A 27801-nucleotide genomic window follows, 5' to 3' on the forward strand; every position below is an offset into this window, starting at 1 on the left:
CAAACTAAGAGTGCAAAATATTTCTCAACAGTACACAATCAGCAAATAAAATAAAAATATCTAGTACAGCTTATATTTTATTATATTACACTTAATATAATCCATTGTATTTAGCAGGTGCACTTATAAGGCAAAAAATGTTAGCAGGCTAGTTCGTTTTGCGTTGTTCAGTCACCGTGAAGTGTCACCAAATCAATTTGAATTTATGACCACTCGTATATTATCGGTTCATTAGCTACCAAAAGCCCCCGTTGAAGTGGTGACCAATGGAACTTTTTTTATCACAATGTCACAAAAACGTATGTCGCTTTTTTTTATTTCCAGCGCACATTTATGCATTATTTATGTCGTTAATTACCCGATCATAAAGAATTTCTTTAATATTCAGTCCCCACAGAAAGTCGATATGATTCCACTTTTCTTCCGGCATGCGATATGCGCTTTTCAGGGCGCTCGGGTTCATGGTATACCTAAGGCGATCCACGTCAATCAGACTAGCAAAGTAGTCGTTGTCAGAGTAATAGAGATAGGTGGGCACATCGATGCCCTCCACATCGTACTCCGGCGGGGTCTTGCTGCTGTACTCCTTCTTGTTGCGCGTAGATCCGTAGTCGAATTGCCGGAAGTATCCGGAATTGTACTCCTGCAGGTAGTGGAAGATCTGATTTACTGAGCATCCCGCCGGAGTGGTGGCCATAATATCTGGGAGCAGGGTCTCGTTGATATATGGCGAGTTCCAGCCGCCCAGCAGGAATAGGGTGTTGGTGCACATGAACTGTGAAATGGCCTCATCGCTGCAGAGGAGAGCCCCGAACAGGTTCATTAGCTGTGTATTTGGCAAAAATTCGGCGCTGCCGAAGAGCTCGACGAAGGCATTGGGCTGACCAAGCAGTGGTCCACCGACCGTGGCCAAAGGACTCTCCATATGCTCCATCCAGGCCACAGGAGCGAGCAAATGAGCAGATCGAATGCGACTCTTGAAGCGCGGAATCATAGAGTTGAGCACAAAAAAGGATGTGGTTCCTTGAGAGTGACCCACATACGTAAGTTGAGTCACATTTGTCCAGTAAAGGACGTAATCCATCATAGCGGGCAGATCATAGATTCCGATATCGTGCCACTCAAAATTCCAGAAGGGCTGCAGCAGCGGCGACTTGCTGGCGTGTCTTTTGGAGTAGGTGTTGCCTCTGGCATTACCCATCCACACATCGTAGCCCGCTTCGGACAGCAGGTATGCCAGCCCACTGTGAGGTCCAGCAAGAACCCAATCCGAGGAGGAACACAACAGACCGTGCATAAGGAAGACAACAGGGCGTGGCCCATCGTACCCAGTGTTCTTCGAGTACGGTATGCGGTGCATTGTGAGGATGTAACCATCCGAGGTCTGCACCTCGTGCTCCTCGATTTCGTAACCGTGTCCCCTAACAATGGTGACCTGGAAAGTAGAGCAATATAGTGGTTAGTAAGGACTTTTGGGTGCCAAAGAACATGGCATCCTAAAACTTACAGTTGTCACCGAACTGGCGCGCCCCGTATCCGCAGGCAGGGCATTAGCCAAGCCCAGACTTAAAAAAACCGCAATTAGCTGAACCACCAACATTTTGTATTCCACAGGTGCAGGTGCTTTGACCGCTGACTTGGCCGCCCGTGCCTTTTATATGCCCCCCAGGAACTTGATAAGGATTCCTAGATTTGGCTGCCTAATTTATGACTGTTTATTTTTGCCTGCAAAATGGTTTGATTCGCCAAGACTGATAGATCGTGTGGGAATTTCGATCCCAGTTGATTTAACGAATGGCTAGTGGTCATCAGCGATAAGGTCTCCTATAATCTTGATAACTGCTGATTAGGTATAATTGCTAAGAGTTAATCAGCAATTAGTATTTCCTGCTTTGGGCGTACGGCAAACTGGACATTAAAAGACCCCACATCAGTCTGTAAACTGACATGCTAAGCCGGTAAGGACAAAACTCAATAAATGTAGTATATTAAATGAATATGTTAAAAAGAATTAATTGATTTAATATTACACATAGTTCTAAGTTAAATATTTTAAAGTGATTACTATAATTAAAATTCGCGCCTATTAGTTTAAATTAAAATCGGTCGATAAGTCCAAAAATCGATAGGCGGTAAACATGTTGACACAATCAGTGTGGCCAGCTGGAATATTCGTAAAAATGTTGCGTTTTCTTGACAGGCGATTTTGTATTTTGGGAATGAGCGACGTCCGGCACACAAGAAATATAACATAAATAAAAAACTAAATAAATAATTAACTGCCGATAAAGGACACATTATGAGGGATCGCGACCGCCGTGACAGAGATCGCGACAGAGAGAGGGATAGAGATCGGGACCGAGAAAGAGACAGAGAGCGAGACCGCGACAGACGACACAGATCAAAGTCGCCCAGCAGGAGCAGCCGGCAGGTTTCAAAACCGAAGAAGAAAAAGGCCAAGAAGTCGAAAAAGTACTCGAGAAGGAGTCGCAGTAGCAGTCGCAGCACCTCGCGCAGCTCCTCCAGCAGCAGGAGTAGTTCCCGCAGCACGCACAGCAAAAGCAGAACCAGGGATCATCACAAATCGCGGTCTATTTCGCAGAGGAAAACCAGGGGTCCAAGTTCGGAAAGCAATTCCCGATCCGCAACCACACCCGCAGCTGCTCCCGTGAAGGCCATCGATCTGTTCGACACCAAGGTGCAAAAGGCACTCGAGACTATAGACGAGGACACCTTCAAGCCGGAGTCATTTTTTAGCTCCAGGGATTCAAAGGAGACATCCGATAAGGTGATCATAGATCTGAACAATGAAACGGTCACAGTCGCCAGCAAGCCAGCCACTGCAGTCCGAAACGAAGATGTAATATTCCATCCGAACGTGAGTGGGTTACCTGGTGCTCGAATATACATGCTAATAGTATCTGATTTTCAATTCCGACAGTTCCTGGGCGACCCGGATATGAAGGCCGAGAAGTGGCTGCGCAAGCTGTACAATTACCGCCAAAAGTACATGCAGGAGTAGTCGAGTTTAGACTCTGTATTTAAGAAACAATAAACCTATGTCTAGAATATATCGCTGCCCGTCTTTCGAGCGCGTTGCAAGGCCTCCTCCGGAGTCAGTTGCTCATTGACCGAGGGCTCCTTGGCGCTGCCGTCCTTCTGCAGTTTTCCCGCCTTGAAATCTTCGATAATCTTCTGCGAGTAGACGGCGTTGAAGAGATCCAAGCTGGTGAACTCCGACTGGACGACGTCCGGCGCCTTATAGGACACGTATGGCTTTAGCTTACAACCGGTCAAATCGGGAACTATGATGTCCGGAATTTTCTCGGGAATCTCCACATACTGCCCGTCGACAAGTATGCCCGTGTCTCGTACACCTCGCTTGTGAATGGCTACCGGCGGATTGGCCAGTGTTTTCTGGGCTTCCTTTACCACGCGCGTACCGCGCTTGTTGTATGCGTTAAATTTACGGAAGTTCCGCTTGCCCTCCAGCACGGATGAAGTACTGATGGTCCTCTGCTGGCACCTTAGGGCAATGGGCACTACTTTAATACAATTATTCATTCTTATTTCGTTTTTCGGCGACCAAAATGGTTAAATAACAAATGTAGATGAGGGAACAGCTGTTTGGTTGGGTAGAGATGACACTTTTTTCGATAGACAATTAATCCCAGTTGGAAATGTATTGGAAGCCAATTTGCTATTAAACTACTTGTTTTTTTAAAAATACCGAAAAAGTTTTTTTTCTTTTAGGCCGTTGCCATATTTATTTTATCTTGATAAGAACTAAGTTGTTTTTTTTTTCAAAAACTAGGCATATTTTTTTTATGTGTAAAAGCAACCATCTCTTAATAAATCGATTAACTTTGCAGCCACCAGTGCTTAAAACGACTGTTAGTTGAAATGAAACTAGATGTTGGCGGATGTCGATGTTTTTGGCGAATAACATCGACGTTTTAAACATCGATGCTTTAAATAAAAATAATTGCTTTTTATTTTAATGTTGCTTAAATAAAACGTCAGTATTTGGTGTCCACCTTTTCATCCTCCGCTGGTCCAGTAATTGCTCCTATAAGACAAATGCACGTTTACATACATACATGTATATACATTTAGACGTGCATATGACATGCATTCATATGTGCAAGCCTTTTTCGGGTGTTAAAAACTTTCTTCTCAGATATTTTCCATGTCTATCACGACGCCACAATATGGTATTAATAATTGTATTAGAAGATATGGAAAATTAATTTGTACTTACAATTTATACGCTTTTCTCCTCAGATGCGATGTAGAGATGGAAAAACATCGATGATTCCTCGAAAACATCGATGAATGCGATTTTTTGAAAACATTGATGACATCCATGCTAGCATCGATGTTTCTCCATCTCTAGCTGAAACTCCCCAAATCGGCTTGTGATCCCTATAAAAAGTTGATTTAGATTCGACGGTTGTTAAACAATGTCGTTACCGGCTGAAGAGGAGGATTTGGCGGACACTGTCGCCAAGTACGATTCCATCGAATTGAAGAGCATACAGGACCTGGAAACCTGCGAGCAGCAACAACTACTGCAGTACGTCGAAAAGCTGCACGGGATTATCCGCAAATACGACACCAAACTGGCGTCCTATAAACAAAAACTCCTACACTACGTGAGTCCCAATTAAAGGTTGAGCTAAAATGGTCTTAATTTTTGATCTATTTTAAAGGTAAGCCGGGAAGAAAAGGTTTCGTGTGACAAAGCCAGCCAAGCAACTGAATCGGAATTACAAGAATGCCAGTATTCCATGGAAAACGATGAGGATACTAACAAAAAAGACCAGCCCAACGATTGTGAGTTAAAATTTGTTTTATTACACTGAGTCCTTCTATTATTGCTACAATAGTAGTGAGTTCCTACTTTGTTTTACTGGCCACCGCGGCCACCAGCGCAGCTCCACGTCCGGATCCGTCCTCCGAGAGCATGATGTCCCACTCCTTGTCTGCTTTCACCAGCTTTTGGAGTGTTTGCCTCATGTAGGCATCGAACTTTGGATGGTATCGGTAGACGGAGCCATCCATGCCGACTATCACGCGGCGGTTGGAAGTCCTGTTCACCAGCCCACTGACTCCGATGGCTACTAATGTAGCCGCTCGCTTAGCTACGCACTCGCAGATGTATCTCAGAGTCTGGCAGTCCTCCACGGAGGCCTTCTCTAGACCAAACAGATTTTTCACAATCTTCCTTGTGCTGGCAAACTCTGGGAAGGAGTCGTCCTCGATTTCCGAAATGTAGCGCGTCTCGAAAACCTCTTCGTTTCTCTGCAGCACGCTGGCGAATTCTGGACGTCGACTGCTCTGTTTAAAGATCAGCTTGCGCTCGAGGGCACGAAGTAGCACAAGGCGCACCAGGTTGCCCAAGTACATGCCCGCCGTCATCTTTTCGAACAGCTGCTCCGATCGGTTTAGAGACTTTTCGTCAACTTCGCGATCGTATTCGGTGCGCACAAAGTCCAACTGACCACCCTCACCAAAGGCGCCCCACTCAGCATTTACAATCACACTCCGCTTCGTTTTTTTAAAGTCTGCGCGCAATAGGTCCACATTCTCAACATCTTCAACGTAGCAGGCATTGCAGCCAGTTCCCACAATGACACCCACCCGGCAATCTGCATTACGATGGGCGCAGGACATCAAGGTGCCAGTGGTATCGTTGAGTATAGCCACCACGGCAATGTCGGCATCTCCGCGCCGCTGAATGGCCTCGTGCAGCATGCGGCCCACATCCTCGCCCTCAACCCCAGCACAATCGAATCCCTTAGTCCAGCGTACCAGGATGCCCTCCTTAAGGCCTAGTTGCACGCAAGGGAAGGAAAAAGTGAAGCCCAGTGGCAGATATGCGGTCTTCATGTCGTGTTTCTCCACAAATTTGGCCAGGCAGCCCGCAATGTGATCGAATAGGTCCACACCGGGCCCCACCATCAGGTCCTTTGGCACGGCATAGATCTGAGAATCCACCGTGGCGTCGTGGTGACCTTTCAGCGAGACGAGCAGTACTCGGAAGTTGGTACCGCCGAGATCCAGGGCCAGGTACTTGCCCATCTCGTCGCCCGTGGGCAGATCCTGCACGTACGTGGGAAAACACTTGACGTTGGCCTGTGGATGCGTGGACCGCTTAAGTCCACGGGCCACTTCCAGGCAAAAGCGACTGTACACTTCCTGCACCTGGTAATCACTCAACACAAAGGGTTGCATAAGTTCTCGCACCTCCGCGTCCAGCATTTTGCTTGGCTAATCTATCTGTCTTAGTTGTAACCGCCTCGAACGATGAGTAACGACTAACCAGGCGCCTGGCGAGCCCACGGCGATTTGGAGTTGCCCTGGGTGCCTGATAAGAGCCAGGCGTTGAGATGCAGTGCGCCTTGGAAACAACTGCTGCCGCTGCAATATGGGCGCTGCGTAGCAAATTAAAAACGAAAACACACCTAAGTAGCTGATTTGCGGATTCCGAATCTGAAACTACAACTGCGCGACATGCTAATCGCTCGTTGTCTCGTTTGCCGCTTGTCAATTGGTGGCAATAGCTTCAGATTCGGCACCCTACAAATTAATTGTAGATCGTCTTTAGCCGACTATTGGAAAGGAGGAAATATGTCACAATTAACTCTGCGAATAAATCCCGGATGGACACCGATCGCATGGCACAAGAATCCATTAAGAGATTACTATTAAAAAGTGTTTCAGTATCTACAAATAAGGTGTCCTCCGTTGTACTAAATTGTTGTATAACTTTTCGTAGAGTGCCATATTTCCGGAAAAAATGGCCAAGGCCGTATTTCACTTTTTTACTTTCTAAAAGCCATAAATTGTCACAGGGCGATATTAGCTGCAACACGCCTTCTTAGTTACGATGAGATAAGGCCGTTTCAAGGACCGCATCTTACAAGCGCAACCCACCCACTTGTCTATCTATTGAGGAGTATTGGCGGGGTCCTAGGTCGAGTACGTCAAACATTCCATGCCGGTAATGCCCGAGATAAGCACTGAAGTGTCGCATGGGCTAACGCCACTGCCCCTGACAAAAATCCGAGCAGCCCTTGACACTACTCTTAATAGAATTAATATGATTACGCAAAACTCAGGGGATTAGAAAAATAATTAGAATTCTTATACTAACACTTAAATAGCTACTTTATAGTTCGTCTAAATACATATAACTATAAACATTAATTTATGAATGTAAAGATAACTACAACCCATTTCCGACTATTTTTAAAGTTGAAATAAGGAAATGTTTTTCAAAACTGCTGATAACATTGCTCATTTTCGTGTCGTTCACCACAGGTTTCTGTTTTTATTTCTATATTGTCTTAAATATTTATAAAACCTTATCAATAACCATCAAAACATTACAAGTCATGTTTGGAAAATAATTTATATTTGCAGTATCGGCGACGGACGCCTTCAGTTTTGTGGACGAAATGAGGCAGGCAGCCAAGCACGCCGAAAACCTGAACAACTTCGTTTACGAGCACACCTCTGGCATGTACTACGATCCCAAGACGGGATACTACTATAACGCGGTAAATAAGCTATAAACAGCGGACGCAATCTTTATGACGTCCCGTTCTATTCCGCGATGCAGTGACTGCACCGCGATGACTTTCAGGGGTTATCGCGCTGGCAAACCTACATCAATGGCTCGGATTGTTGTTAATCTACACCTGCTTTTCTCTTCCTCGCAGGAGTACGGGCTGTACTACGATGGTAACAACGGCTGCTACTACAGCTATGATCACGCCAAAGACTCGTACGAGTTCCACTCTCAGGCCCAGGTACAGGTGAGTGGGTGTAGTTGCGGATTTCAATGCCATACGACCACATTAACCACTGTTCTTCTCCTCCTCGCTGCGCAGCCTTTGAGCGACTGCGCCTATAGTAGTCTTTTAGCGGGGTTTCACAAACTCCGCATAGACCGAATGCGTAGCAATGCATTAGGTAAGAGTCAAGGTCCAGAATGTGCGATAAAAACGCGGATTTCTTTTCTTAACTTGGTTGCAGGCGAACGATGCGGCCAAACCGGAATCGGAGGACGAGGATTTGGAGGTGCAGTTCGATGAGCTGGGAGGCGTCATTACGGACCACGAAACGCTGAAGAAGATTAAGGCCGAGAAGCAAAAGGCCAAAGATCAAGCTGAAAAATCCAAGCGCAAAGCCAAGAAAAAGAAGAGTAAAAAGCACAGCAAGAAGAGATCCAAGAAGGAGCGCCGTCACAAGTCCAAGAAGCGTCACAGGCATTCTGATGATGAGCGGTCTAATGATGCCGAGGAGGGCGAGCTGTCGCAAAGCAGCGACTCCAGTTCCGACTCTAGCAACGAGGATAGCAGCAGCAACACGGAAGACAGCAGTGTTCCAGTTTTCAAGGCTGCCGGACGCTTTCAAGGTGTTTAAGTTATCCGCGTTTTTATCGCGCTCTTCCCTGTTTGTTTAACTAACGCTTTCTTCTTTGCTTAGACATTGCTAAAAAGTATCCACCCTCCCTCCGCATCATTGTCCAGGAGACTAACGTAGAGTCGCTGAAAGTGGGAAGCCTGCATCTAATCACATACAAAGGTGGATCTCTTGGACGGGAGGGCGCTCACGATGTTATCATTCCGGACGTGAACGTCAGCAAGTGCCACTTAAAGTTTAAGTATGAGAACAAGTTGGGAATCTACCAATGTCTTGATCTGGGCTCCCGAAACGGTACCATTCTCAATGGATCCCCAATGTCCAGCGACGCCATGGATCTCGTTCACGGCAGTGTTATCACTCTGGGCCAAACAAGACTACTGTGTCATGTCCACGAGGGTAACAGTACCTGCGGTTTGTGCGAGCCGGGCCTTTTGATAGAGAATTCTCCGCCGGTAGTGGCCGCTGTTGCCTCATCCACCGCATCCGTATTATCTCACAAGGAGCAGTTAAAAAAACTGCAGCGCAAATATGGACTAGAAAACGAAAGTAAATACAAGACAACTTATACTCTCACTTTACTTTGACAATCCTTAATTCACTTTTAGAATTCGTTGATACTAGCGGCAATGGGCAGTCCAACTACAATGATCGTGCCGCAACAAGGAGAGTCCAGGTGGGCAGCAGTACAGATAAAGAAAAGACTGAGGTGGCTTGTGTGAACACGTGAGTATCAGCTTACACATCTTAACTTGAATTGGTTGACCAATGTGTTATTCGTTTTTAGTGAAATCGGTAGCTCTAATAAGGGTTTTAAAATGCTGAGTAAATTGGGCTGGCAAAAGGGCGAAAAACTGGGCAAAACAAATGCCAGTGCTGGACTTTTGGAGCCGGTAAGTGTTTTAGACTTATAAAGCTAGTCACTACTTCTAATACCAACCCGTTCGCAGATCAATGTGGTAGCCAATGAGGGCACTAGCGGTCTGGGAAACAGTGACCCAGTGCTGTCCAGCTCCAGAACCATTGACAAACGGAAGCTGGCCAACTTGAAGATCACTCAGGCGCGATATCAGCGCGCCAGTGATATGTTTGGACAATCGGATGATAGTGATTAGAAAGACATTTTGAATGATGTTGGAAACACATTTAATTAACAATTACTCAAACATATTTATAAGTGTATGTAAATATATATGTATGTATATACACATAGATTCTATGTATGTATATATTAATTCAAAAATCTTGCTATAAGGTTAAGCTATCAGTCAATTAATTAATTTAGCTTCGCTTATAAACAAAAAGAATAGGGGAAGGTAATGTTAAATAAATACGACTTCGCACACGTTGGTCTAAACTAATTGCGAGCCTAATGGGCATACAAACCGATCGTTTAAATTAATTATCGTGTAGCCTAATGTTAATGTTAAATACAAAAGCCTCTTAAGATATGTGGTTTCTCTTGCGATACATGCTGGATAAGATTTGCTGCAATACGTAATGTTGTAAGGTTGATAATACTTTGCCTGTATGTTAAGTGTATCGGATAATATGTAGTGTAAGCTCGGTAGGCTTGGGCAACAGCCGCAGGCCCATCCACCGATTACAACACGAAAACGCACAACGAGAATCTTTGGATGTTGGAGCTACGGAAGAACACGCTACATAAAGCCCTAGGCCGATGTGGTCGAGAGATGCATCCGATCTCCTAGCAGCTACCCTGGGACTTGACGCCGATGAAGTAGCGGGATTCGCAGGAGTGTTTGTGCATCTCACACCACGAGTTGTATGTCTGGTTGTTGTAGCCGCATATTTTGTGTACCTAATATTACAAAATTAATTCATAATAGGAAAGGAAATGTTTTATTTACAAAAAATCTGTACACACCGGTCGCTGCTGCTTCCGCGGACACTTGTAGCGACAGGTCACGCATCTCGGCTGGCGCGTCTGCAGATCCACCAGGCAGTTATCCTTTGGCCCACACTTGATGTCCGCACAGCTCACGCGGCCTGCTGCAATATAAAGTTTATGATGCGAACGCATTAATGACGGCTGCCTGCGGTTAAGTTTCAGCTTTATGTCTGGCAATTTCGGTTTAATGGCTCCTGCACACTGAAATGCATGTCCTGGCCGCCTGAGAACCTGGGCAGGTGCTTCTGTGATTACGGCAGAAGTGCCTGGCCATTTTAGAGCAAGCTTTCAACTTTTAAGGGCCATATACAAATGGTGCATTCGGTGGCTCATTAGGTCATGAAGATACTATATGTAGTAGTCTGGGCGAGATTAATAGAATATTGACTAAAGTTCAATTTTAGGGCTTACTTAAGAGGAAAGGATAGAATAGGATGCATGCATATGCACAACTAAATCTGTTGTCGTATCTCAGTCTGTCTTAAGTGCAATTTTCTAAGCTGACGCATAGTTCACACCACGCATTATCATGAGATACTAAACTGCACAAAGATAATATTTTGGTTTAGATCTGAAAATTATAAACGGACGATATAGAACCACATTTTTTATTATTGTATACTATATCCATCCCTTTTATATTTGTTGAACTAAATAAAGAGATAATTACTCTGATCGTATCATATTTTTTTGCTGTGCACCACGTCCCTTCACCTCACTCCATTTCCATATCCATACCCATCAGCATGCACAAACCCATGCCCATTTCCCATTCCATTTCAGCAATGCGCAAGACGGGTAGCATCTTTGGACCGGGCCAACATCCGACATCCGACTGGTGCGACTGTCGGGGAGTCGGCCAAATGGGCAGTTAGCCATTTAGCCAGTCATCCAGTCGAGCTATAAAGCAGCCAAGCGGCGCGCAGCCGCAAACGCCGGGCAAAATATATGTGTTTATCGTCAACATGATCTGCGACTTGGCAACTATGTTGCACAGAGCCCCCGGGCATTGTCGATCGCAATTGCTATGAAGGCGGAGCAGCAAAAGGCAAAGGGAGTCGTCTGGATTGTCTCTGTCTGGGTGTCTGGAACTGCATCTGCATCTGCATCTGCATCTGGAGTTGCATCCGCGGGTGACGGTGCGTGAAAGTCCGCCGTCTAGCAATTCGTAACAGTTAAAGTTTATTAATTTCAACTGCCAATTTAGCTTTAGGCAGATACGTCCTTTGCACGAGGTCCACTGCTCCACACTGCTGTGCTGTGGTACTCTGTGCTGCCCCGCACTTGTTGATTGTGATGGATGTGGCAGTGGCCTCCAGAGCAGGAGCTGCACCGCTGGTTATGGCTGATAATGCCGTCACAAGGCGAGCCAACTATAATTTGTTATGTCGACGTGGTTTAATCAACGCCGGCGGCCGTTGGCGGAACTTATTGCAACATTGTATGGGTTATAATGGGATGGGATCATATTGGATGGGCTCAACTGGAATGGGCTGGGCTCTGTTGGTCTGGTCTGGTCTGGTCCGGTCTGCGATGGGATGCGTCGTGGGTCATGCGTCTGGTCTGGTCGTGGTATATGCGTGTTCCCATTCAGACCAGCACTGGCCAGGCCAAGCCGGGTGGACTGGCCATTGGCCATTGGGCCATTTTGGCATTGCGTGTTGTTTAAGGTGATTTTAATACGATCGTAAACTACAGCCGGGACAGAGAGGAAGAAGGCCCAGACGCTCCACCAGACAAAAGTGACGTCGCGACGACGTGGACAGTTGGACAGCTGGACAGCCGGAGACCCCAGACCGGACTTTATTTCACTCGGGACATGGGCACCCCGCCGCAGTGCCCACTCCTCGAGAGCTGCAATCACAGAACCTGCGTCGACGCAGAACGTTGCGAAAATGGCGTTTTAATGGTTTGTACGTGTAGTCATATTTCTTGGGACCAACGGCAACTTTTCGTGGCTTGTGCCACGGGGTCTCTCACTCTCTCTTGGCCCCCTTCCCATGTGCCCCTCCATCATAGCCAGAATACTTTCGAGCCTGAGCCCGGATCGCGACTGAAAATATTTATGTGAAAGCAGACAAACAAACAAATGCCCGAGAACCATAAACTTACTAACCATGAAGATAAAAAGCTCAGGAACCAACTCACGCGCACGCTAGCACTATCTTATCGGCGGACGATCCACGGAACATAACGAGTACCAGACGCACATTAAGCAGCGCAGGAAGGAACCCAGGGAAGCGGAAGGAGCAGGCTCATCACCAGAGGGACTTGGGCGGGATGGTGATGGGGATGGGGATGGGGATCCAAGATCAACAAACTGCAGGGACTCACGCACACTTGTCTTTGGCCTTTGAGATGTGATTGCTGCTAGGGGGACTGAGCTAAAAGCAAGAGTGAATGGTGGCTAATGATCTTTATTTAGGAACCGGCTACCGTTGCAAGCAATTGAAAAAGATAGACAGGCGATCGGTCAATAAATGTATGATACTGTAAGGAACACTCATATGTAAAATTTAGAAGTTCCCGCAGGCGGCTGTGATAAAAAATTCGACAAGTTTCGAGATTTATAAGACTTTGTAAAGAAGAGTTCATTCCTTTTCTGTTCTTTGAGCTGTGAACACACATAAAAACGATTTTCACTGGTGTATCTTTAGACAAATTTTTTTTATCAAAACTTCTCATAAAACTAAAATTCATACAAAATTTTAAAATCCATTTAAACAAATATTTTCAAAAAACAGGCGTACAGGCGTGTATATTGAAGGTCAGAATGATTAATAAAATAGTATAAGAATGTATGTATATGGCGCTATCAAAAGGAGTCGGCGAATAAAGTTGTTCTTGGCATCTCCTCGGGTTCATTGACCTTCGATGTGTTCGAGATTTCCCGTCCGCAATGTTGGGGGATAATTAAGGTCCAATGAAAGTGTGCAACAAAGTCTACCCAAACGATTAGGAATCGATGTGATGAATCCCAATATTGAGAGAAGGTGCAATGAAATATGCAACAAATAGGTGAAGTTATAAAAGTGTTTAAACTAAATTATTCCACCCAAGCGATTAGAAATCGGAGGATCATCAAAGTCCAATGAAATGTGCAACAAAAAGGTGAAGTTATTAAATTGAATTTTAAACTAAAAGTCCTCCCCAACGATTAGGAGTCGATGTGATGAATCCCAATATTGAGACAAGGTGCAATGAAATATGCAACAAATAGGTGAAGTTATGAAAGTGTTTAAAGTAAAATATTCCACCCAAGCAATTAGAAATCGTAGGATCATCGAAGTCCAATGCAATGTGCAACAAATAGGTGAAGTTATAAAATTGATTATTAAACTAAGTCCTCCCCAATGATTAGGAATCGATGTGATGAATCCCAATATTGAAGAGGATCATCAAGGTGCAATGAAATATGCCACAAATAGGTGAAGTTATGAAAGTGTTTAAACTAAAATATTCCACCCAAGCGATTAGAAATCGTAGGATCATCAAAGTCCAATGAAATGTGCAACAAATAGGTGAATGTATAAAATTGATTATTAAACTAAAAGTCCTCCCCAATGATTAGGAATCGATGTGATGAATCCCAATATTGAGACAAGGTGCAATGAAATATGCAACAAATAGGTGAAGTTATGAAAGTGTTTAAACTAAAATATTCCACCCAAGCGATTAGAAATCGTAGGATCATCGAAGTCCAATAAAATGTGCAACAAAAAGGTGAAGTTATAAAATTGATTATTAAACTAAGTCCTCCCCAATGATTAGGAATCGATGTGATGAACCCCAATATTGAAGAGGATCATCAAGGTGCAATGAAATATGCAACAAATAGGTGAAGTTATAAAAGTGTTTAAACTAAAATATTCCACCCAAGCGATTAGAAATCGGAGGATCATCAAAGTCCAATGAAATGTGCAACAAAAAGGTGAAGTTATTAAATTAAATTTTAAACTAAAAGTCCTCCCCAACGATTAGGAATCGATGTGATGAATCCCAATATTGAGACAAGGTGCAATGAAATATGCAACAAATAGGTGAAGTTATAAAAGTGTTTAAACTAAAATATTCCACCCAAGCGATTAGAAATCGTAGGATCATCGAAGTCCAATGCAATGTGCAACAAATAGGTGAAGTTATAAAATTGATTATTAAACTAAGTCCTCCCCAATGATTAGGAATCGATGTGATGAACCCCAATATTGAAGAGGATCATCAAGGTGCAATGAAATATGCAACAAATAGGTGAAGTTATAAGTGTTTAAACTAAAATATTCCACCCAAGGAATTAGAAATCGGAGGATCATCGAAGTCCAATGAAATGTGCAACACAAAGGTGAAGTTATTAAATTGAATTTTAAACTAAAAGTCCTCCCCAACGATTAGGAATCGATGTGATGAATCCCAATATTGAGACAAGGTGCAATGAAATATGCAACAAATAGGTGAAGTTATAAGTGTTTAAACTAAAATATTCCACCCAAGCAATTAGAAATCGGAGGATCATCGAAGTCCAATGAAATGTGCAACAAAAAGGTGAAGTTATTTAATTAATTGATTCATCGATGTGATGAATCCCAATATTGAGACAAGGTGCAATGAAATATGCAACAAATAGGTGAAGTTATAAAAGTGTTTAAACTAAAATATTCCACCCAAGCGATTAGAAATCGTAGGATCATCGAAGTCCAATGCAATGTGCAACAAATAGGTGAAGTTATAAAATTGATTATTAAACTAAGTCCTCCCCAATGATTAGGAATCGATGTGATGAACCCCAATATTGAAGAGGATCATCAAGGTGCAATGAAATATGCAACAAATAGGTGAAGTTATAAGTGTTTAAACTAAAATATTCCACCCAAGGAATTAGAAATCGGAGGATCATCGAAGTCCAATGAAATGTGCAACACAAAGGTGAAGTTATTAAATTGAATTTTAAACTAAAAGTCCTCCCCAACGATTAGGAATCGATGTGATGAATCCCAATATTGAGACAAGGTGCAATGAAATATGCAACAAATAGGTGAAGTTATAAGTGTTTAAACTAAAATATTCCACCCAAGCAATTAGAAATCGGAGGATCATCGAAGTCCAATGAAATGTGCAACAAAAAGGTGAAGTTATTTAATTAATTGATTCATCGATGTGATGAATCCCAATATTGAGACAAGGTGCAATGAAATATGCAACAAATAGGTGAAGTTATAAAAGTGTTTAAACTAAAATATTCCACCCAAGCGATTAGAAATTGTAGGATCATCAAAGTCCAATGAAAGGTGCAACAAATAGGTGAAGTTATAAAATTGATTATTAAGCTAAAAGTCCTCCCCAATGATTAGGAATCGTTGTGATGAATCTAGTGTCCTTGCTTTAGCCGAAGTAGTTTGCTGTGAAATGTGTGCGAATTTAAAGGTACCGCAGTAAAAGGATAATTCAAGTAGGAAATGGAGAGCAGCAACCCCAACACCTTATTATGAAAATTGAGGACGACTAAGGCAACATTATTGATAAATAATAATGCCTATCAAAATGACCGGAGGGAGCGAATTTTTGTCAACGGCAGCTGGTGCCGCTGGATTGACAGCTTTTGTTTTCATATTAACTACAAGCTGTAATTTGCGGCAAAAAACACAGCAATTAACAGGCAATTGCAGCACGGCAGCCCTCTTTTGTCTTCGGCCCCCATGGCACACTAAACTAGTTCAGTCCGTCCGTCTCCGCCAACGTCGCTCCTATCCGGTGTGGTCTGAGGTTCTCGCATTCGTCTCCGGATTTGGTGCGACTGCGGAACGCCCACCACCACGCCTTCCAGCACCATTGATTGCCACACTGGAGAAAAACTCTGGTCGATGTGACGGTATTTTAACGAAATAGTGAGCATGCAAATTTTCGATTGTAATAGTTACACATGATGGAATTTTCTTTTATTAATTTTTCGTGATTTTAATATTTTTAGTTTCGCTTCTGTGAGGACCCATTTAATTGTATCCTTTTCCTGGTCTTCATTCAAATTTAAATCTGATTTCTAGAGAAGTATAGTTTGTTCGTGGATTTTGGTATAAAATAGAATCGTTTCAATCAATTAAATATATGCAATTCCACTAATCTTCGCTTTTTCTAGCTTTCAACTTAAGAAAACCAAAATTTAAGTGCATGTACCAGAATAATTTTGAAAAATGTTGTACGAAACCCACAAATATCTGGTCGATGTGACGGTATTTTAACAAAATTCTTTAATAGTGAGCACGCAAATTTCTGATTGAAGTAGTACCACCTGAAGGAATTTATTTTTCTTATCTTTTTGTGATTTTAATATTTTTATAGTTTAATTGTTTCCCTTTCGGGCAGATTGCTGATCTCTTCGTCTTGATTTATAAGCGAATTGTGGTCATTCAAATTTAAATCTGAAATTTGGTTTCTCGTGGATTTTGGTATAAAATAGAATCGTTTCAATCAATTTAATATATGCAATTCCACAAATCTTCGCTTTTTCTAGCTTTCAACTTAAGAAAACCAAAATTTAAGTGCATGTACCAGAATAATTTTGAAAAATGTTGTACGAAACCCACAAATATCTGGTCGATGTGACGGTATTTTAACAAAATTCTTTAATAGTGAGCACGCAAATTTCTGATTGAAGTAGTACCACCTGAAGGAATTTATTTTTCTTAATATCTTTTTGTGATTTTAATATTTTTATAGTTTAATTGTTTTCCTTTCGGGCAGATTGCTGATCTCTTCGTCTTGATTTATAAGCGAATTGTGTTCATTCAAGTTTCTAGAGAAATTTAGTTTCTCGTGGATTTTGGTATAAAATAGAATCGTTTCAATACATTTAATATAAATACAATTCCACTAATCCTCGCTTCTTTAGCCTTCAAATTGAGAAACTTAAAATTTAAATGCATGTACCAGAATATTTTTGAAAAATGTTGTACGAAAGGCACAAATATCTGATCATAATGATTACTTGCAAATGGATGAATTACACTATTTACTATTAATTTCCTTGTTGAAGTAGGGTACAAATTATGATAATTTAATGACGAATGATTCTATGCAGATCTTTTATTGATAAATTTTTAGATTTTATTAGTTTCATTTTATTACTCACGCGGTTTTTAAAAATGGAAAATCGATGTACATATTTTTCGTTTGGGCAGTCGGATGATAGTGATGTTGGAAACACATTTAATAACAATTTTTCACATAGATATCACTATTAATATCAAATGATTTAGCTTATATTTATGAACGCGGACTGGATAAATGGTGATGTGAATATGCATGAAGAATCGAAATCAACGATCATCGATGGGCAACTAATGCATTTTTCCAGGTGCATTTACTGTCGTGGGCCGACTTGAAGCATTATAATTAATTGGAAATCGGAGTCGATCAATCGGATGGCAACCGCAAAATTAATAAGCATGAATGATGCCGACGACGCGAGTGTTCGCAGTAATTGTGGATGCGCCTGCACCCGTACTCGAGCTCATAGTCAAAGTGGAGCAGACCAGACCAGATCAGACCAAGCCAACCCAACCCAGGCCAGAGCTGACGGGCTAATCAAATTGCTGGCAATCATGGAGCCGTATAAGCAAATGTAGCAATTTCAGTCAAACACCGAGAGAGCCGGCAACTTGATATGGCCAAGCTGCAGACGGCAACAACCACTTGTGGCTGCGACGCGATTTGATTCGATTCGATTCCATTCCATTCCATTCGATTCGCCTTAACTGAACTCGACTTGGGCTGGCTGTGGAAACCTCAGTCGAGTCAATCAAATGCAAAATTGCGGTTCTTTGTTGATTGTTGTTAAAATCGCACTGCCGCTACCCAGCAGCAGCAGCAGCAACAGTAGCGGCAGTGGCAACATTTTGCATTTACCAACTGCAACTAGGCTTTCCATACCAATTAGTTTGATTGATTCCCGCAGACTGCAGCCAAAATACATACCTCGACAGGGACCCGGATATGCCACGGCGATGGAACGTCCAATTTTGCAAATCATTCGATTTATATCACAGGCGCTCCTGTACGTCTTCCCATCCACACCGCACACCGCCTGTCGCTCGTCGTAGCCACTGGAGTCCACATCCAGGTTGTCCCAGGGACACTCGATCCGGCAGGCGATACAGTGGGGCATCAGATACTGATCCTCCACGCAGGTCAATCCGTTCAAGCAATGGACTCCGCTGCAGCTGTCTGGGGGATAGGATGAAGAAAGAAAGAAAGAAAGAAAAATGTATTTGTTATACTAATATGTATTGTTAAAATTAATATTTGTTAAATAAAGTATGTAATATAAACTAAGATAAGATGCTCTTTTAACCATTGTTGGAAATGAATTCTTCACTTGAATCCTCCCAAAATAACATGTCAATTAATCATCCCTATATGTTGCACCTGCAACTATGTTCTTGGCATTAGCGAATACCGTTCGCACATGGGTGCTGATTGGGCCTATAAATAAGTAGTTGGCCAATGTCTATGATTAGCAGCCCGTACCCGCACATCCTACTCGCCGGCCAGTCGGATGTATCTCTCGGATATATGTACATATGCGCTTATATGGCCGGCAATAAACTGTCGAAATTTATCAGGGGGACATGCGGCGAAACGCCTTGGCGCCAACTGTGACACTCGCGAAATATTGCAATCATTTCTCTGCCGGCAATTGAATGCGAATGAGTGGTCGCCGCAGATCGCCATCGGAATTGGCGATTGGAAATTCCAATGGATATATTGGCACGCGCCAGCGTTAGATTGCTGGAATGGCTGTTGTTGCTGCTGCTGCAACTTGTGTTGCAAGTTGCTTGCTGCTAGCTGCTTGCTGCAGTGGCCGCTTGCTGCAGAATGTCGTGTGCTTGCGGCTAATCCAACGAGTTCTTTGGGTTCCTGGCTCATCGTTCTTGTGCGCCGTTTTTATTGATCATTTGAGCATGTTTGCGAGTGCTTCCTGTATCATTAAATTATTACACAACATTTCTGGCTTCAGTCTGGCTGATGGTGGTTGGCTGGTTGGCCAGTTGATTTCACCACTGGCGACAAGTTGTTGGCCGTAATTGAAATGTGCAATAATTTGTCATCTAATCTAATTGTGGCGCTGCTGCGTTTTGGCACGCGAGCAACCCGGTCCACCTACACTCGAAAAAGTCCAAAAAACACAGAAATTCACTAAATAGATATATGTATAACAAGTCTCGAAAATGCTCTGCTAAAAATATATAGTTCCTGATTCTACGGCAAGATTTCTTAGTTGGTAGGTAGGATTTTCTTGCAGTGCACTGGATATGGCTTATATGTTCTATGGTAAATGGTATTGGCGCACTCACTCTTGCAGTGGCCCCGATAGGCGACCTCCAGTTGGGCGTTGTTGGTGCGGCAGGCGCGCTTGCGCAGCTGGCACTCGGTGTTGTAGGTGCGTCCGTCGGTGCCGCAAACCGGATTCGAATGCTGCTGTTGAGTGTTGATGGTTGGTTAGAAATGGAAGCATCCGAGCTAGCCGACTGGGCCCCGAGGAGTAGGCAATGGTCAGTGGCGGCACATACATGTGTACTTACCGGCGGCAGGGGCGCGTAGATTCCGCCCAAATGAGCCAAGTCATGGGTATTAGCGAGGTCCGATGACGCAGCCGTTTCACTTCCGTGTTGCAACTGAGAGATTCGACGATGATTCGTTGCCCCGGACCCAGACCCAGACACAGTGGTATTCGCTGACTGGGCTTCTGTATTCATTCGATCCTGATGCTGATGCTGATGCTGCTGCTGCTGCTTATGTTGCCTTTTCCTTAGCCCATTGTCTGGATTTGGAGCATGCTCGATGCGTCTGGCATGCTGATGTCTGACTCGAGTCGACGACTGTCTATTAATGTCGTTGGCGGGTTCATTAGCATTTGCCAAGTTGGCAAGTCTAGACTGAGCTAAGATTGAGTCTGCGGCAGGCGACTGCGCAGGCGTCTTGTCTGCCGGGAACGAGTCATTGGCTCCTGTCGTCATTGATCTTGTTAAGTGTTTGCCATGGTTGTTTCTATGTCTGCGCCTCTCATAGCCCGTCATCTCCACCCGGCCGCGTCTGCCACTTGTGGGCTGATCTGGCAAATTGCTGCTGCTCCTGCTGCTGCTGTCTATGATCAAAAGTCTGCGATGCTTCGACTCGCGAGGCTGCAGCTTTCTTTGGTTATCAGCACGTTGGCGTTGGCCGCCGTCTAAACCTAAATTGAAGTTGGTATTTTCGCTACTTAGACTACGGGACTCGCGGGGAGGCTTCATCTCCTGCTGCTCCTCCTCCAGCTCCGGCTCCTGCTCCAGCTCCAGCTCCTGCTGATGTGTCCTGCGTCGCAGGGCAGCTCCGCATTCGGGTGCACAAACGCACTTGGGCCGACCCTTGCGTTTCACGCACTTCTTGTTTGGGCCGCACTTGAAGCCCTTGCAGCTCTCTGGAAAATGTGGTAAACTCCAAAATAAGTTCGGATTATTCTTAAGCCCCCTATGTGTAACTCACCCATGCAGGGCGAGCACTCCACGCCGCCACCAATGGCCGTGGCAAAGAAGTACTCCACGCTGCTCAGCTCGCGATCTGTGTAGGAGAAGCTCTGGCTGGAGCCGCAGCACTCCGACCTCGATATGTCCGTGGAGAAGACCTGTCCACACTTTCCGCTGCCCAGGTGCGTCTGCCAACAGGTGCCAGCTTTTTTGGGTAGCCAATTAAAAAAGAATATAAAACAAATCTCTTCAGCTGATTTTTTAAAAATTTATTATGATATTTAACCAAAGATACGACAAAATAAAAATGAACTGTGTAACTTTTGATTTATAAGAAGGACTTTCTTTGCACTTAGTGAATTTAAAGTCTTGAACATGAGCTACACCTAATTGAATCAGTATTCAAATTCGCATAATGAAATACCATTCAAATGAAATATGACTTGGCATTTTATAACTCTTAGTTCATATGAAAAAATGAAACAAAACGACCATGCTCAAGTGGTGTAAAATGAAAATGGCATTTCCTTCGGCTAACCGGAAGAAAACAGTTGAAGCTACCCTTTCGTACTGGTCAAATTACGTGCAGGTATTTGACTGAGCAAAACAAACTTATTTGTTTACTTTGAAGATTCAGCAGGAATGCGATGAGCCGGCTGCTAATCGAAATCGCGCGAGCAGTTTGCAAATATTAATGTGGGCTGAGCAAATTTGCGTGGATTTTCCCACTTTTTTTTTTTTTATTTTGCCTTTTATTTGGTTTCTGTATTATTTTGATCTGCCGCTTGTGTGATCAAATCGATTTGGCAGAGCCAAACAGATTTTGGGATCTTCTGGATAAACAAAAACAAGCGACAGGGGCTGTGAAAAATTGCGTCACATTTGAATATAATGTGACACATTTATCGTGGCGAAAAATATATGCAAACCGAATGCAGGCGTCGCGAGTGAGTCTCACAGATTCAGATGTATCTGAAAGATACCAGCCAGAGTGGCTGGCATGCAGCTAAGTAACTACTTACCCGCCGCCAGGCGAAAATTCAGTAGCAGCAATCCAATTAACAGAGCCATCAAAGGCTGTCCACCCAACTGATGGCCAGAAGTTGCTCCTTCTGCTGCTGCTGCGCCCAGTGTTGCTGTTGCTGCTGCGGTGCCAGTTGATGCTGATGCTGCTTTTGCTCTCGTGCAGCGCATGCTTTTTGCGGGACTAGAACTGGCCGAGTGTTTGCTGTGCTGGCGTTGGTGTTGTTGTTGCTCACGTGCCATTGACACCTCATCAGAGGCATCGGACGACGCATTGACGTCACGGCCATGGCCAACATAGCGATCTTCATCCTGGCGTAAGCAATTGGCCAACTCTTGCAAAGCGCTCCATGCGCTTACTATAAATAAACCTAGAATTGTTCTACATTCGCGGCTAGTTGCTCTTGCCAATTGTGTTGCTGTTGCTGCTGACGTCTTTGACATTGTTGCCGCTAATTGGTCGGTGTTTTGGCTTGGTTCTGCTCTACGCGCTTCCGCTGGCGTCGTGGTCGCAGGAAGTGCGCGGATGGCCATCGACATCGCTCTGCGCTTGAATTTGTAATTCGATTTTAGAAATGTCAAATTGTTTTGGCTGCTCGTCGGCTGATGCTGATGGTGATGATGCGGCATGACAACAGCAACTGCTGCGGATAGACGAAAGGCAAAGGGTTGGCAAACGCACTCGAGTTAACAGGTAACAGTTAAGAGGCCGCAAAGGTAGCACAGGCTGCATTCAATTAGACGGAGCACACTGCCACTCCAGCTGGAATGGTGAACGAGCAGTGGGGATGGCACTGAATATGGCTATGGGGATTGGGATGGGGATGGAGCATCGAGTGGAGTGGCACGCCAAGATACATGATGCAACCGGCGGCAACTGTGGCTACCACAGTCAAGCACAAAGAATGTTTTCCACAAAAACGACGGCCAAGAGGCAACAATTAAGTCTCAAACGCTGAGTTGACATTGAGCAGGCGGTTTTCAAAATGCGACTACTAAAAATAAAGAACCTGTTGCTGCTGCCGCCGATGTGTTGTAGGTTTGGCGCATTATGCACCGTCTGTCTGGCTTTGTGCACTCAGAGAAGTTATTAGCGATATGCTCTTGGAAGTAAAATTATTTAATTTTTAGGCCCATCGAAAACAAAGCGATCTGAACAGCTATATATGTAAAAACCGAGGAGTCCTAACCATATGATTTGCGAAAGAACATTTGCAGCCTTGCTTTAATGCCAACACTTTTCTTTGACTGTATCCTTACCCCTTTGCAAGCCCCTTTTTTTTGCCTGTCTGCCTGTCTGTTTGTTTGTTGGTTTGTTTGTTTGTTTGGCTGCTTGTTTGTGACTTGCAGTTTGGCGCGCTAGTTTGGCATTTGTTTTATTTTGGCTGCCATCGCCATCGCCGTCGTCGTCATGACTTTAAGGGCGTGCTCAAGACAACATGTGCAATATGCAGACGGAAAAGAACAGACTGAACGTGACTGGAGTGTGACTTGGCTGGAGTATCCTAATTTGGCCAACTCGGCGAACGTCCTTGAGGCGGCTACGCTACCCTATTCAATTAGCCCACTTCAGCTGAGTTGCCCACTGGCAGTCCATTACCGAAAGTTCAGTTCAGCTGCTGTTGCACATGCAGCACAGTAGCAGCACTCCGCTTCCCGCCGGCAATTACTGCGTCTGGGGTTCACGACCATGGTTGCCTGGTTGCCAGGTTGCCCAGTTCGCTGGTCGAAAAATTATTGAGTTAACGTGCGTTGTGACATTTTATATGGCGGTCTGTTGGTTGGTCGGTTGGCTGGCTGGTCGTACGACTGCAATTTCGTCGACGTCTCCGCATCCGGCGGTTGTCCATTGTCCGGCTGTCCAGTTGGCGCACCAGACGATGTCTGCACTCACACAGACCCAGGGAAAAAAATAATAAAAAAAAAAATGGAAAAAAAAAGGAAAATAACACACGCACTTGCCGTGGAACTGGCGATTGGGGATTGCGGATTGGGCACTGCAGTTGCATTGCAGTTGGAGCTGCAGCTCGGTCTTCGGTTCGAGCTGCATTCCTGCAGCCAGGCTATTTTTAGACCCCGGGCAGTCAATGGGTTTTTATAACCTTTGCAGACGGTAACGCAAATAACTTGGTTACGACAAATGTAACGGACTAATACTAGCCCACTCGTACAAGCTTTTTTTCCTCCTGTGCACCGAGCAAAAATACAAATACCAATTTGTCGTAGAGGTATAATATATGCTGATTATATTTGCCTTTTCTAAATCCAAATCAAATTGAATAAATAAGAACTTCTCTGACCCCGAAGATAAAATATCTTCAAGATAACTCTTACACCTGTACATTTCTGTCCCAATAATGATTGACAAGCGCATTGTTATAAACTATATTATTATTTGGTTCCCCTTAAAAAGGACAATGTTTTTCTGTCAGTGCGGTGAAAGTGTTAATTCCACCTGGCCATACCTAGATAATGAGCCGCAGATTTCAGCACCGATCGCGAATGATCCGCTAAGGACATAACATTCCACTGTCTGGCCGGCGAACCCAGCAGCCTTTACTGTACCCAAAGTTTTCGTATCCAAATGCTTTGGATTCCTCGAGGCTCGCTGAAATGTCTTTGGGGCACAGCCACAAATAACAAAGGGGGGCAGCAAGAGTACAGGAGCAGCAGCGCGAAAAAATGCAAGGAGCGCCGCAGCAACAACAAGGCACTAAATGCATTCTCCTCGGCAACTGCATTGCCAAACTCAGGGTCCACACACACACACACTCACACACCAGAGGAGGTACACCAATACACTCGCACTGCCAAACAGACAGTCTGGAGCTTTATGTATGTATATATACCATATCCATACCATATAGCTATGGCGAATGCCTTCTTCTTCGGGAGATGCAGTTTGACCGTTGGAGACCTGTTTTTATGTTTTTGGGCATTTATTCTGGATTTTCGCAAAATGTGTTTTTGTTTTTTTTTTTTTGTTTTATTTTGTTGTTTTATGCATTTTCGTTTGTATTGAATTGCATCTTCTGCTGCGCTGATCCTGCGCTGTTGCTGCTGCACTTCAGCAACAAGTGCATAATTTCAACCTCAAGCCCCTCGAGCTGGCCAAAAAACTTGCATCAAATGTGGTGCTAAATTTCACTGCGGTTCTCTCAGGTATTCTGCCATATCCCACTTGCAACGCCTTCAGTTACTTTTGCGTATTAGATTAAGACGCTCCCAAGGCAACCCGGTTTCCAGAAAGTCCCATTGCGTATCATATTATAGGGCGGGCAATGCCAAAAGCACGTGCTGCCTGCCATGCCATTGTCCGGCCCAGAAAACCGATCCTCCAGACGGCGGCCCAGTGTGATTTAGAAAAAACAGATACAGTTGCCAAACAAACAGAACGCGGAAACAAGCGATCCCATCCTGAGAATTTTGTAGATTGATATCGGGAGTGCACAGGAAGAAATCAATGTGTCTCAAGGGATAATCTTACTAGTCGGGTGTTTTAAATATAATTTCGAAGTTTAAGTTTTGTAAGCTTGGTAATTTAATATTTTAGGCATTGAAACTTTCTTAAGGAACTTTCACTTTTGCAGAAGCTACGAGTGCTTACAGAAATACTTAATACTTTGGGATGTTTTAGTTTTGACACCATTTAGTTTCGATGAGTTAGGCTCAAAATGTATTCAATCTCTTCATGCGGAAGTAACTACCTGGTTTCATAGCCGTTTTCTTTTCGTGTGGCTTAGTTCTCGCGCCACGTTCGCGGGGACTCGCAATCCAGTCACCGATTGACTTTAGGCTCCATTCAGGCCGATTGCGCAATAGCAATCGCGAATGCCAGACCCGGCTCCAAATGCTATTTTTAGCGCGGTCCGTTCTGCGGAACCCTGTGGGTCGCCCAACTGCATAACTGTCTGTGCTGCGGTGTGTGGCTCAAAACGCTTTGAAAAAAAAGGGTCAACGTATTCGGTTTCATAAGTAACAAACGGGCCAAATCGAAATCGATGATGATGGAAGAGCGGAACAGGACGGGTCATGGAGGAGGAGGGTCTTCTAAGGAAACAGTTTGTCATTTGGCAACAACAGGAAATTCCTTTCGGCAAACTCATCAGCCAAAGTAAACTGTGCGTCTCCGTTTTGGCGCGAGATTAATGACACTTGGACAGCGGCCCCGCCCCCACCAGCACCTCCGCCCACTTGGGAATTTGCATATGACAGCAGCAGAAGCAGCAGCAGCAGCCTCGTTGTTTGTTATGCAAGCAGTAAATTTTCAATAAATATACATAAGCCAACAAACAAATCAAATCAAACCGACAGTGGCTGTATCATCAGCAGCAGCATCGCAAGAGCAGACAGCTGGACTGCCTGCACAGGAAGAAAAAACATACTGAAAAGGGCACAAACGAAGCTAATGCTTTAAAAAAAAGGTCTCACTAAGTAAATATTTGAAATTCGATTCTCGTATCCATTGAAAAGATTTAACAAATGTATAGCAACTAATATTCACACAGCCGTCTGATGACTATGCATACATATTTAAGTATGTTCATACGTATGCGTCTGCTCGTCATATCGAGTGTGTTATTTTTTTCGGTGTGCCATTGTTTTTGTTGCCCTGGGCGGAGGCTCGTCCGATAAACACAGACGTATAGACACTCACTGACCACCGAGATCCGTAGGCTGTGACTGCTAAATGTTTGTTTTGCCAGCGTTCGAATGCCACGCGTTGCACATACGCAGTGTGGGCCGCATGAAAAAAGAAGAAAGAGAGAGCAAAGAAACGCCTCTTGACACTCGAATCTGTTTGTAGTTGATTCGCTTAGAAGAATCGCTCGACGGCCCATTAGCATTCGCCAGAAATGTCAAAAAGTAAACAGGAAATCTGCAGGATGGCCGGTAAAAAAAGCGCGCGCGCACTTCAAGTAATTTGCTTATGCTACGAGTTGTTGACTTTGCGCCACTCATCTTCCGATTCGGAATCAGAATCAGTATCGGAATCTGATTCTTATTCTGATTCTGATTCTGTTTCTGATGCTAAGGATAAGAATGAAGCTGCAAGCTGCGAGCTGCGAGACTCAGCAAACCGCAAATAAAAACAAATATCGGCTCACATGAAATCCGAGCTGTTATTGAGTCTTTCGATCGCCTTTTGTTGACAACTATGCAAGAATTTTGTTATTGTCTGAGATGGGCGAATGGTACGTGGAAAAATTTGTCTGCTGCGTCTGGGGTAAATGGAAATGAAACAAAATATCCAGATGATAGCTGCCCGTCTGGAGCGATGATTTCCTTTCACAAGGCTGCTCCAAACTTTGCTGAGTCCTAGTTATGAACTCACCTTTTTAACTATGCCTCGTTTTTGTTTTGAAAATCTATTTCGCACTTAGACGTGTTTGTTTGCCAATAAATTAGCAGCTAACATGCGGAGAGTATATATGACACTTTTAGGTATTACAAGAAATCAAGCTTGAAAACCGAAAAAAATAAAAACATTTTCAGCACAAAACGAAAAAATGAAAAGTTGCCGACCGGTGATCGCACTGTTGTCCACACTTATCGCTGAGCTTTCGAATTTCAAGACTTTCAGTCTGCACTTATTTACATTTCCACGATTTTCGTTCCTGTTCTCTGTTCTGGAACTACGAAACTGGACACAACACTAGTTTTCACTTGCTACTTTTTTTACTGAGGACCAGAGACGTGCGCTCCATCTGATGGTCGAATGCCGACTGAATTTTGAAAACCAAAGTTCTCATTTAGGTAAGAAAACAGCCAACAGTCTTACACCAATACTCATGCAAAGCGCCGCACGGTGGGGCAAAAGAAACGCTATGTGGATTGGATTATGGATTATGGATTAGTTTGCTTATTTTTAGAAATTCCTTTAGTTACAAATTTATACATTTAAAAAGAAATATTTACCTATACAGTTTAAAGAATGTT

The 27801-nt window shown here is 43.9% G+C and overlaps 6 protein-coding genes, 1 long non-coding RNA gene and 1 other non-coding gene across 15 annotated transcripts; 3 read left to right on the forward strand and 5 right to left on the reverse strand.

Moving 5' to 3' along the window:
• Nucleotides 1-59: 59 nt before the first annotated feature.
• On the reverse strand, nt 60-1686 carry CG8093 (uncharacterized protein). 2 transcript variants are annotated; one of them, NM_001299512.1, is made up of 2 exons: nt 1508-1686; nt 60-1435 (listed from the first exon to the last, which is right to left on the reverse strand). In NM_001299512.1, exons 1-2 carry the CDS (start codon nt 1598-1600, stop codon nt 332-334), a joined length of 1197 nt encoding a protein of 398 aa, NP_001286441.1. In that variant the 5' UTR covers nt 1601-1686; the 3' UTR covers nt 60-331. The 2 variants fall into 2 exon arrangements, with proteins under 2 accessions (NP_001286441.1, NP_611020.1); NM_137176.2 differs by having other exon boundaries at nt 281-1435.
• A 520-nt stretch (nt 1687-2206) lies between these two features.
• Nucleotides 2207-3070, forward strand: CG11808 (uncharacterized protein). Its single transcript, NM_137177.4, has 2 exons — nt 2207-2878; nt 2942-3070. Exons 1-2 carry the CDS (start codon nt 2300-2302, stop codon nt 3020-3022), a joined length of 660 nt encoding a protein of 219 aa, NP_611021.1. The 5' UTR covers nt 2207-2299; the 3' UTR covers nt 3023-3070.
• mRpL41 (mitochondrial ribosomal protein L41) lies at nt 3024-3617 on the reverse strand. Its single transcript, NM_137178.6, has one exon. The coding sequence runs from the start codon at nt 3562-3564 to the stop codon at nt 3064-3066; it is 501 nt and encodes a 166-aa protein (NP_611022.2). The 5' UTR covers nt 3565-3617; the 3' UTR covers nt 3024-3063.
• Nucleotides 3618-3994: 377 nt separating this feature from the next.
• Nucleotides 3995-4195, reverse strand: lncRNA:CR44463 (long non-coding RNA:CR44463). Its single transcript, NR_124557.1, has one exon. It is a non-coding gene; the product is annotated as a long non-coding RNA:CR44463 (long non-coding RNA).
• A 183-nt stretch (nt 4196-4378) lies between these two features.
• On the forward strand, nt 4379-10795 carry CG8079 (uncharacterized protein). Of its 5 annotated transcripts, NM_001299515.1 has the most exons (10): nt 4379-4655; nt 4713-4836; nt 7429-7565; nt 7728-7823; nt 7899-7980; nt 8044-8425; nt 8497-8982; nt 9042-9159; nt 9221-9326; nt 9384-9671. In NM_001299515.1, the coding sequence occupies exons 1-6, from the start codon at nt 4464-4466 to the stop codon at nt 8100-8102; spliced, it is 690 nt and encodes a 229-aa protein (NP_001286444.1). In that variant the 5' UTR covers nt 4379-4463; the 3' UTR covers nt 8103-8425; nt 8497-8982; nt 9042-9159; nt 9221-9326; nt 9384-9671. The 5 variants fall into 5 exon arrangements, with proteins under 5 accessions (NP_001286444.1, NP_001286442.1, NP_001286443.1 ...); NM_001299513.1 differs by lacking the exon at nt 8044-8425 and having other exon boundaries at nt 9384-10795; NM_001299514.1 differs by having other exon boundaries at nt 7899-8425.
• On the reverse strand, nt 4837-6329 carry Hex-C (Hexokinase C). Its single transcript, NM_079935.4, has one exon. The coding sequence runs from the start codon at nt 6262-6264 to the stop codon at nt 4900-4902; it is 1365 nt and encodes a 454-aa protein (NP_524674.1). The 5' UTR covers nt 6265-6329; the 3' UTR covers nt 4837-4899.
• Fs (Follistatin) lies at nt 9560-27589 on the reverse strand. 2 transcript variants are annotated; one of them, NM_144119.3, is made up of 9 exons: nt 27197-27589; nt 25569-25799; nt 21861-22542; nt 20858-21043; nt 19918-20792; nt 19690-19813; nt 18311-18559; nt 10322-10446; nt 9560-10255 (listed from the first exon to the last, which is right to left on the reverse strand). In NM_144119.3, the coding sequence occupies exons 3-9, from the start codon at nt 22489-22491 to the stop codon at nt 10142-10144; spliced, it is 2304 nt and encodes a 767-aa protein (NP_652376.2). In that variant the 5' UTR covers nt 22492-22542; nt 25569-25799; nt 27197-27589; the 3' UTR covers nt 9560-10141. The 2 variants fall into 2 exon arrangements, with proteins under 2 accessions (NP_652376.2, NP_001286445.1); NM_001299516.1 differs by lacking the exon at nt 25569-25799 and having other exon boundaries at nt 19690-19810; nt 21861-22505.
• asRNA:CR44370 (antisense RNA:CR44370) lies at nt 12938-18665 on the forward strand. 2 transcript variants are annotated; one of them, NR_124559.1, is made up of 6 exons: nt 12938-13112; nt 13168-13338; nt 13413-14465; nt 15628-16224; nt 16308-17628; nt 17691-18665. The 2 variants fall into 2 exon arrangements; NR_124558.1 differs by having other exon boundaries at nt 13406-15627; nt 15691-16246; nt 16308-18665.
• Nucleotides 27590-27801: the final 212 nt, after the last annotated feature.

This window comes from Drosophila melanogaster, chromosome 2R (genome assembly GCF_000001215.4).
Source record: "Drosophila melanogaster chromosome 2R".
Taxonomy (NCBI): Eukaryota; Metazoa; Arthropoda; class Insecta; order Diptera; family Drosophilidae; genus Drosophila; species Drosophila melanogaster.

What these genes read in the sequence shown, in the direction of transcription:
- Fs (NM_144119.3), bottom strand. Translation starts at nt 22,491, where the DNA reads ATGCCGCATCATCACCATCAGCATCAGCCGACGAGCAGCCAAAACAAT. An exon ending in TCTACGCGCCCCTGCCGCCG is followed by an intron (nt 19,814 to 19,917) that starts GTAAGTACACAT and finishes AACACTCAACAG; the next exon opens with CAGCATTCGAATCCGGTTTG. An exon ending in CGCGGAAGCAGCAGCGACCG is followed by an intron (nt 10,256 to 10,321) that starts GTGTGTACAGAT and finishes TTGTAATATTAG; the next exon opens with GTACACAAAATATGCGGCTA.
- CG8079 (NM_137179.3), top strand. Translation starts at nt 4,464, where the DNA reads ATGTCGTTACCGGCTGAAGAGGAGGATTTGGCGGACACTGTCGCCAAG. An exon ending in AAAAGACCAGCCCAACGATT is followed by an intron (nt 4,837 to 7,428) that starts GTGAGTTAAAAT and finishes TTATATTTGCAG; the next exon opens with TATCGGCGACGGACGCCTTC. An exon ending in GAGGTGGCTTGTGTGAACAC is followed by an intron (nt 9,160 to 9,220) that starts GTGAGTATCAGC and finishes ATTCGTTTTTAG; the next exon opens with TGAAATCGGTAGCTCTAATA.
- CG8093 (NM_001299512.1), bottom strand. Translation starts at nt 1,600, where the DNA reads ATGTTGGTGGTTCAGCTAATTGCGGTTTTTTTAAGTCTGGGCTTGGCT. An exon ending in GCGCCAGTTCGGTGACAACT is followed by an intron (nt 1,436 to 1,507) that starts GTAAGTTTTAGG and finishes TCTACTTTCCAG; the next exon opens with GTCACCATTGTTAGGGGACA.
- CG11808 (NM_137177.4), top strand. Translation starts at nt 2,300, where the DNA reads ATGAGGGATCGCGACCGCCGTGACAGAGATCGCGACAGAGAGAGGGAT. An exon ending in ATGTAATATTCCATCCGAAC is followed by an intron (nt 2,879 to 2,941) that starts GTGAGTGGGTTA and finishes CAATTCCGACAG; the next exon opens with TTCCTGGGCGACCCGGATAT.
- mRpL41 (NM_137178.6), bottom strand. Translation starts at nt 3,564, where the DNA reads ATGAATAATTGTATTAAAGTAGTGCCCATTGCCCTAAGGTGCCAGCAG.
- Hex-C (NM_079935.4), bottom strand. Translation starts at nt 6,264, where the DNA reads ATGCTGGACGCGGAGGTGCGAGAACTTATGCAACCCTTTGTGTTGAGT.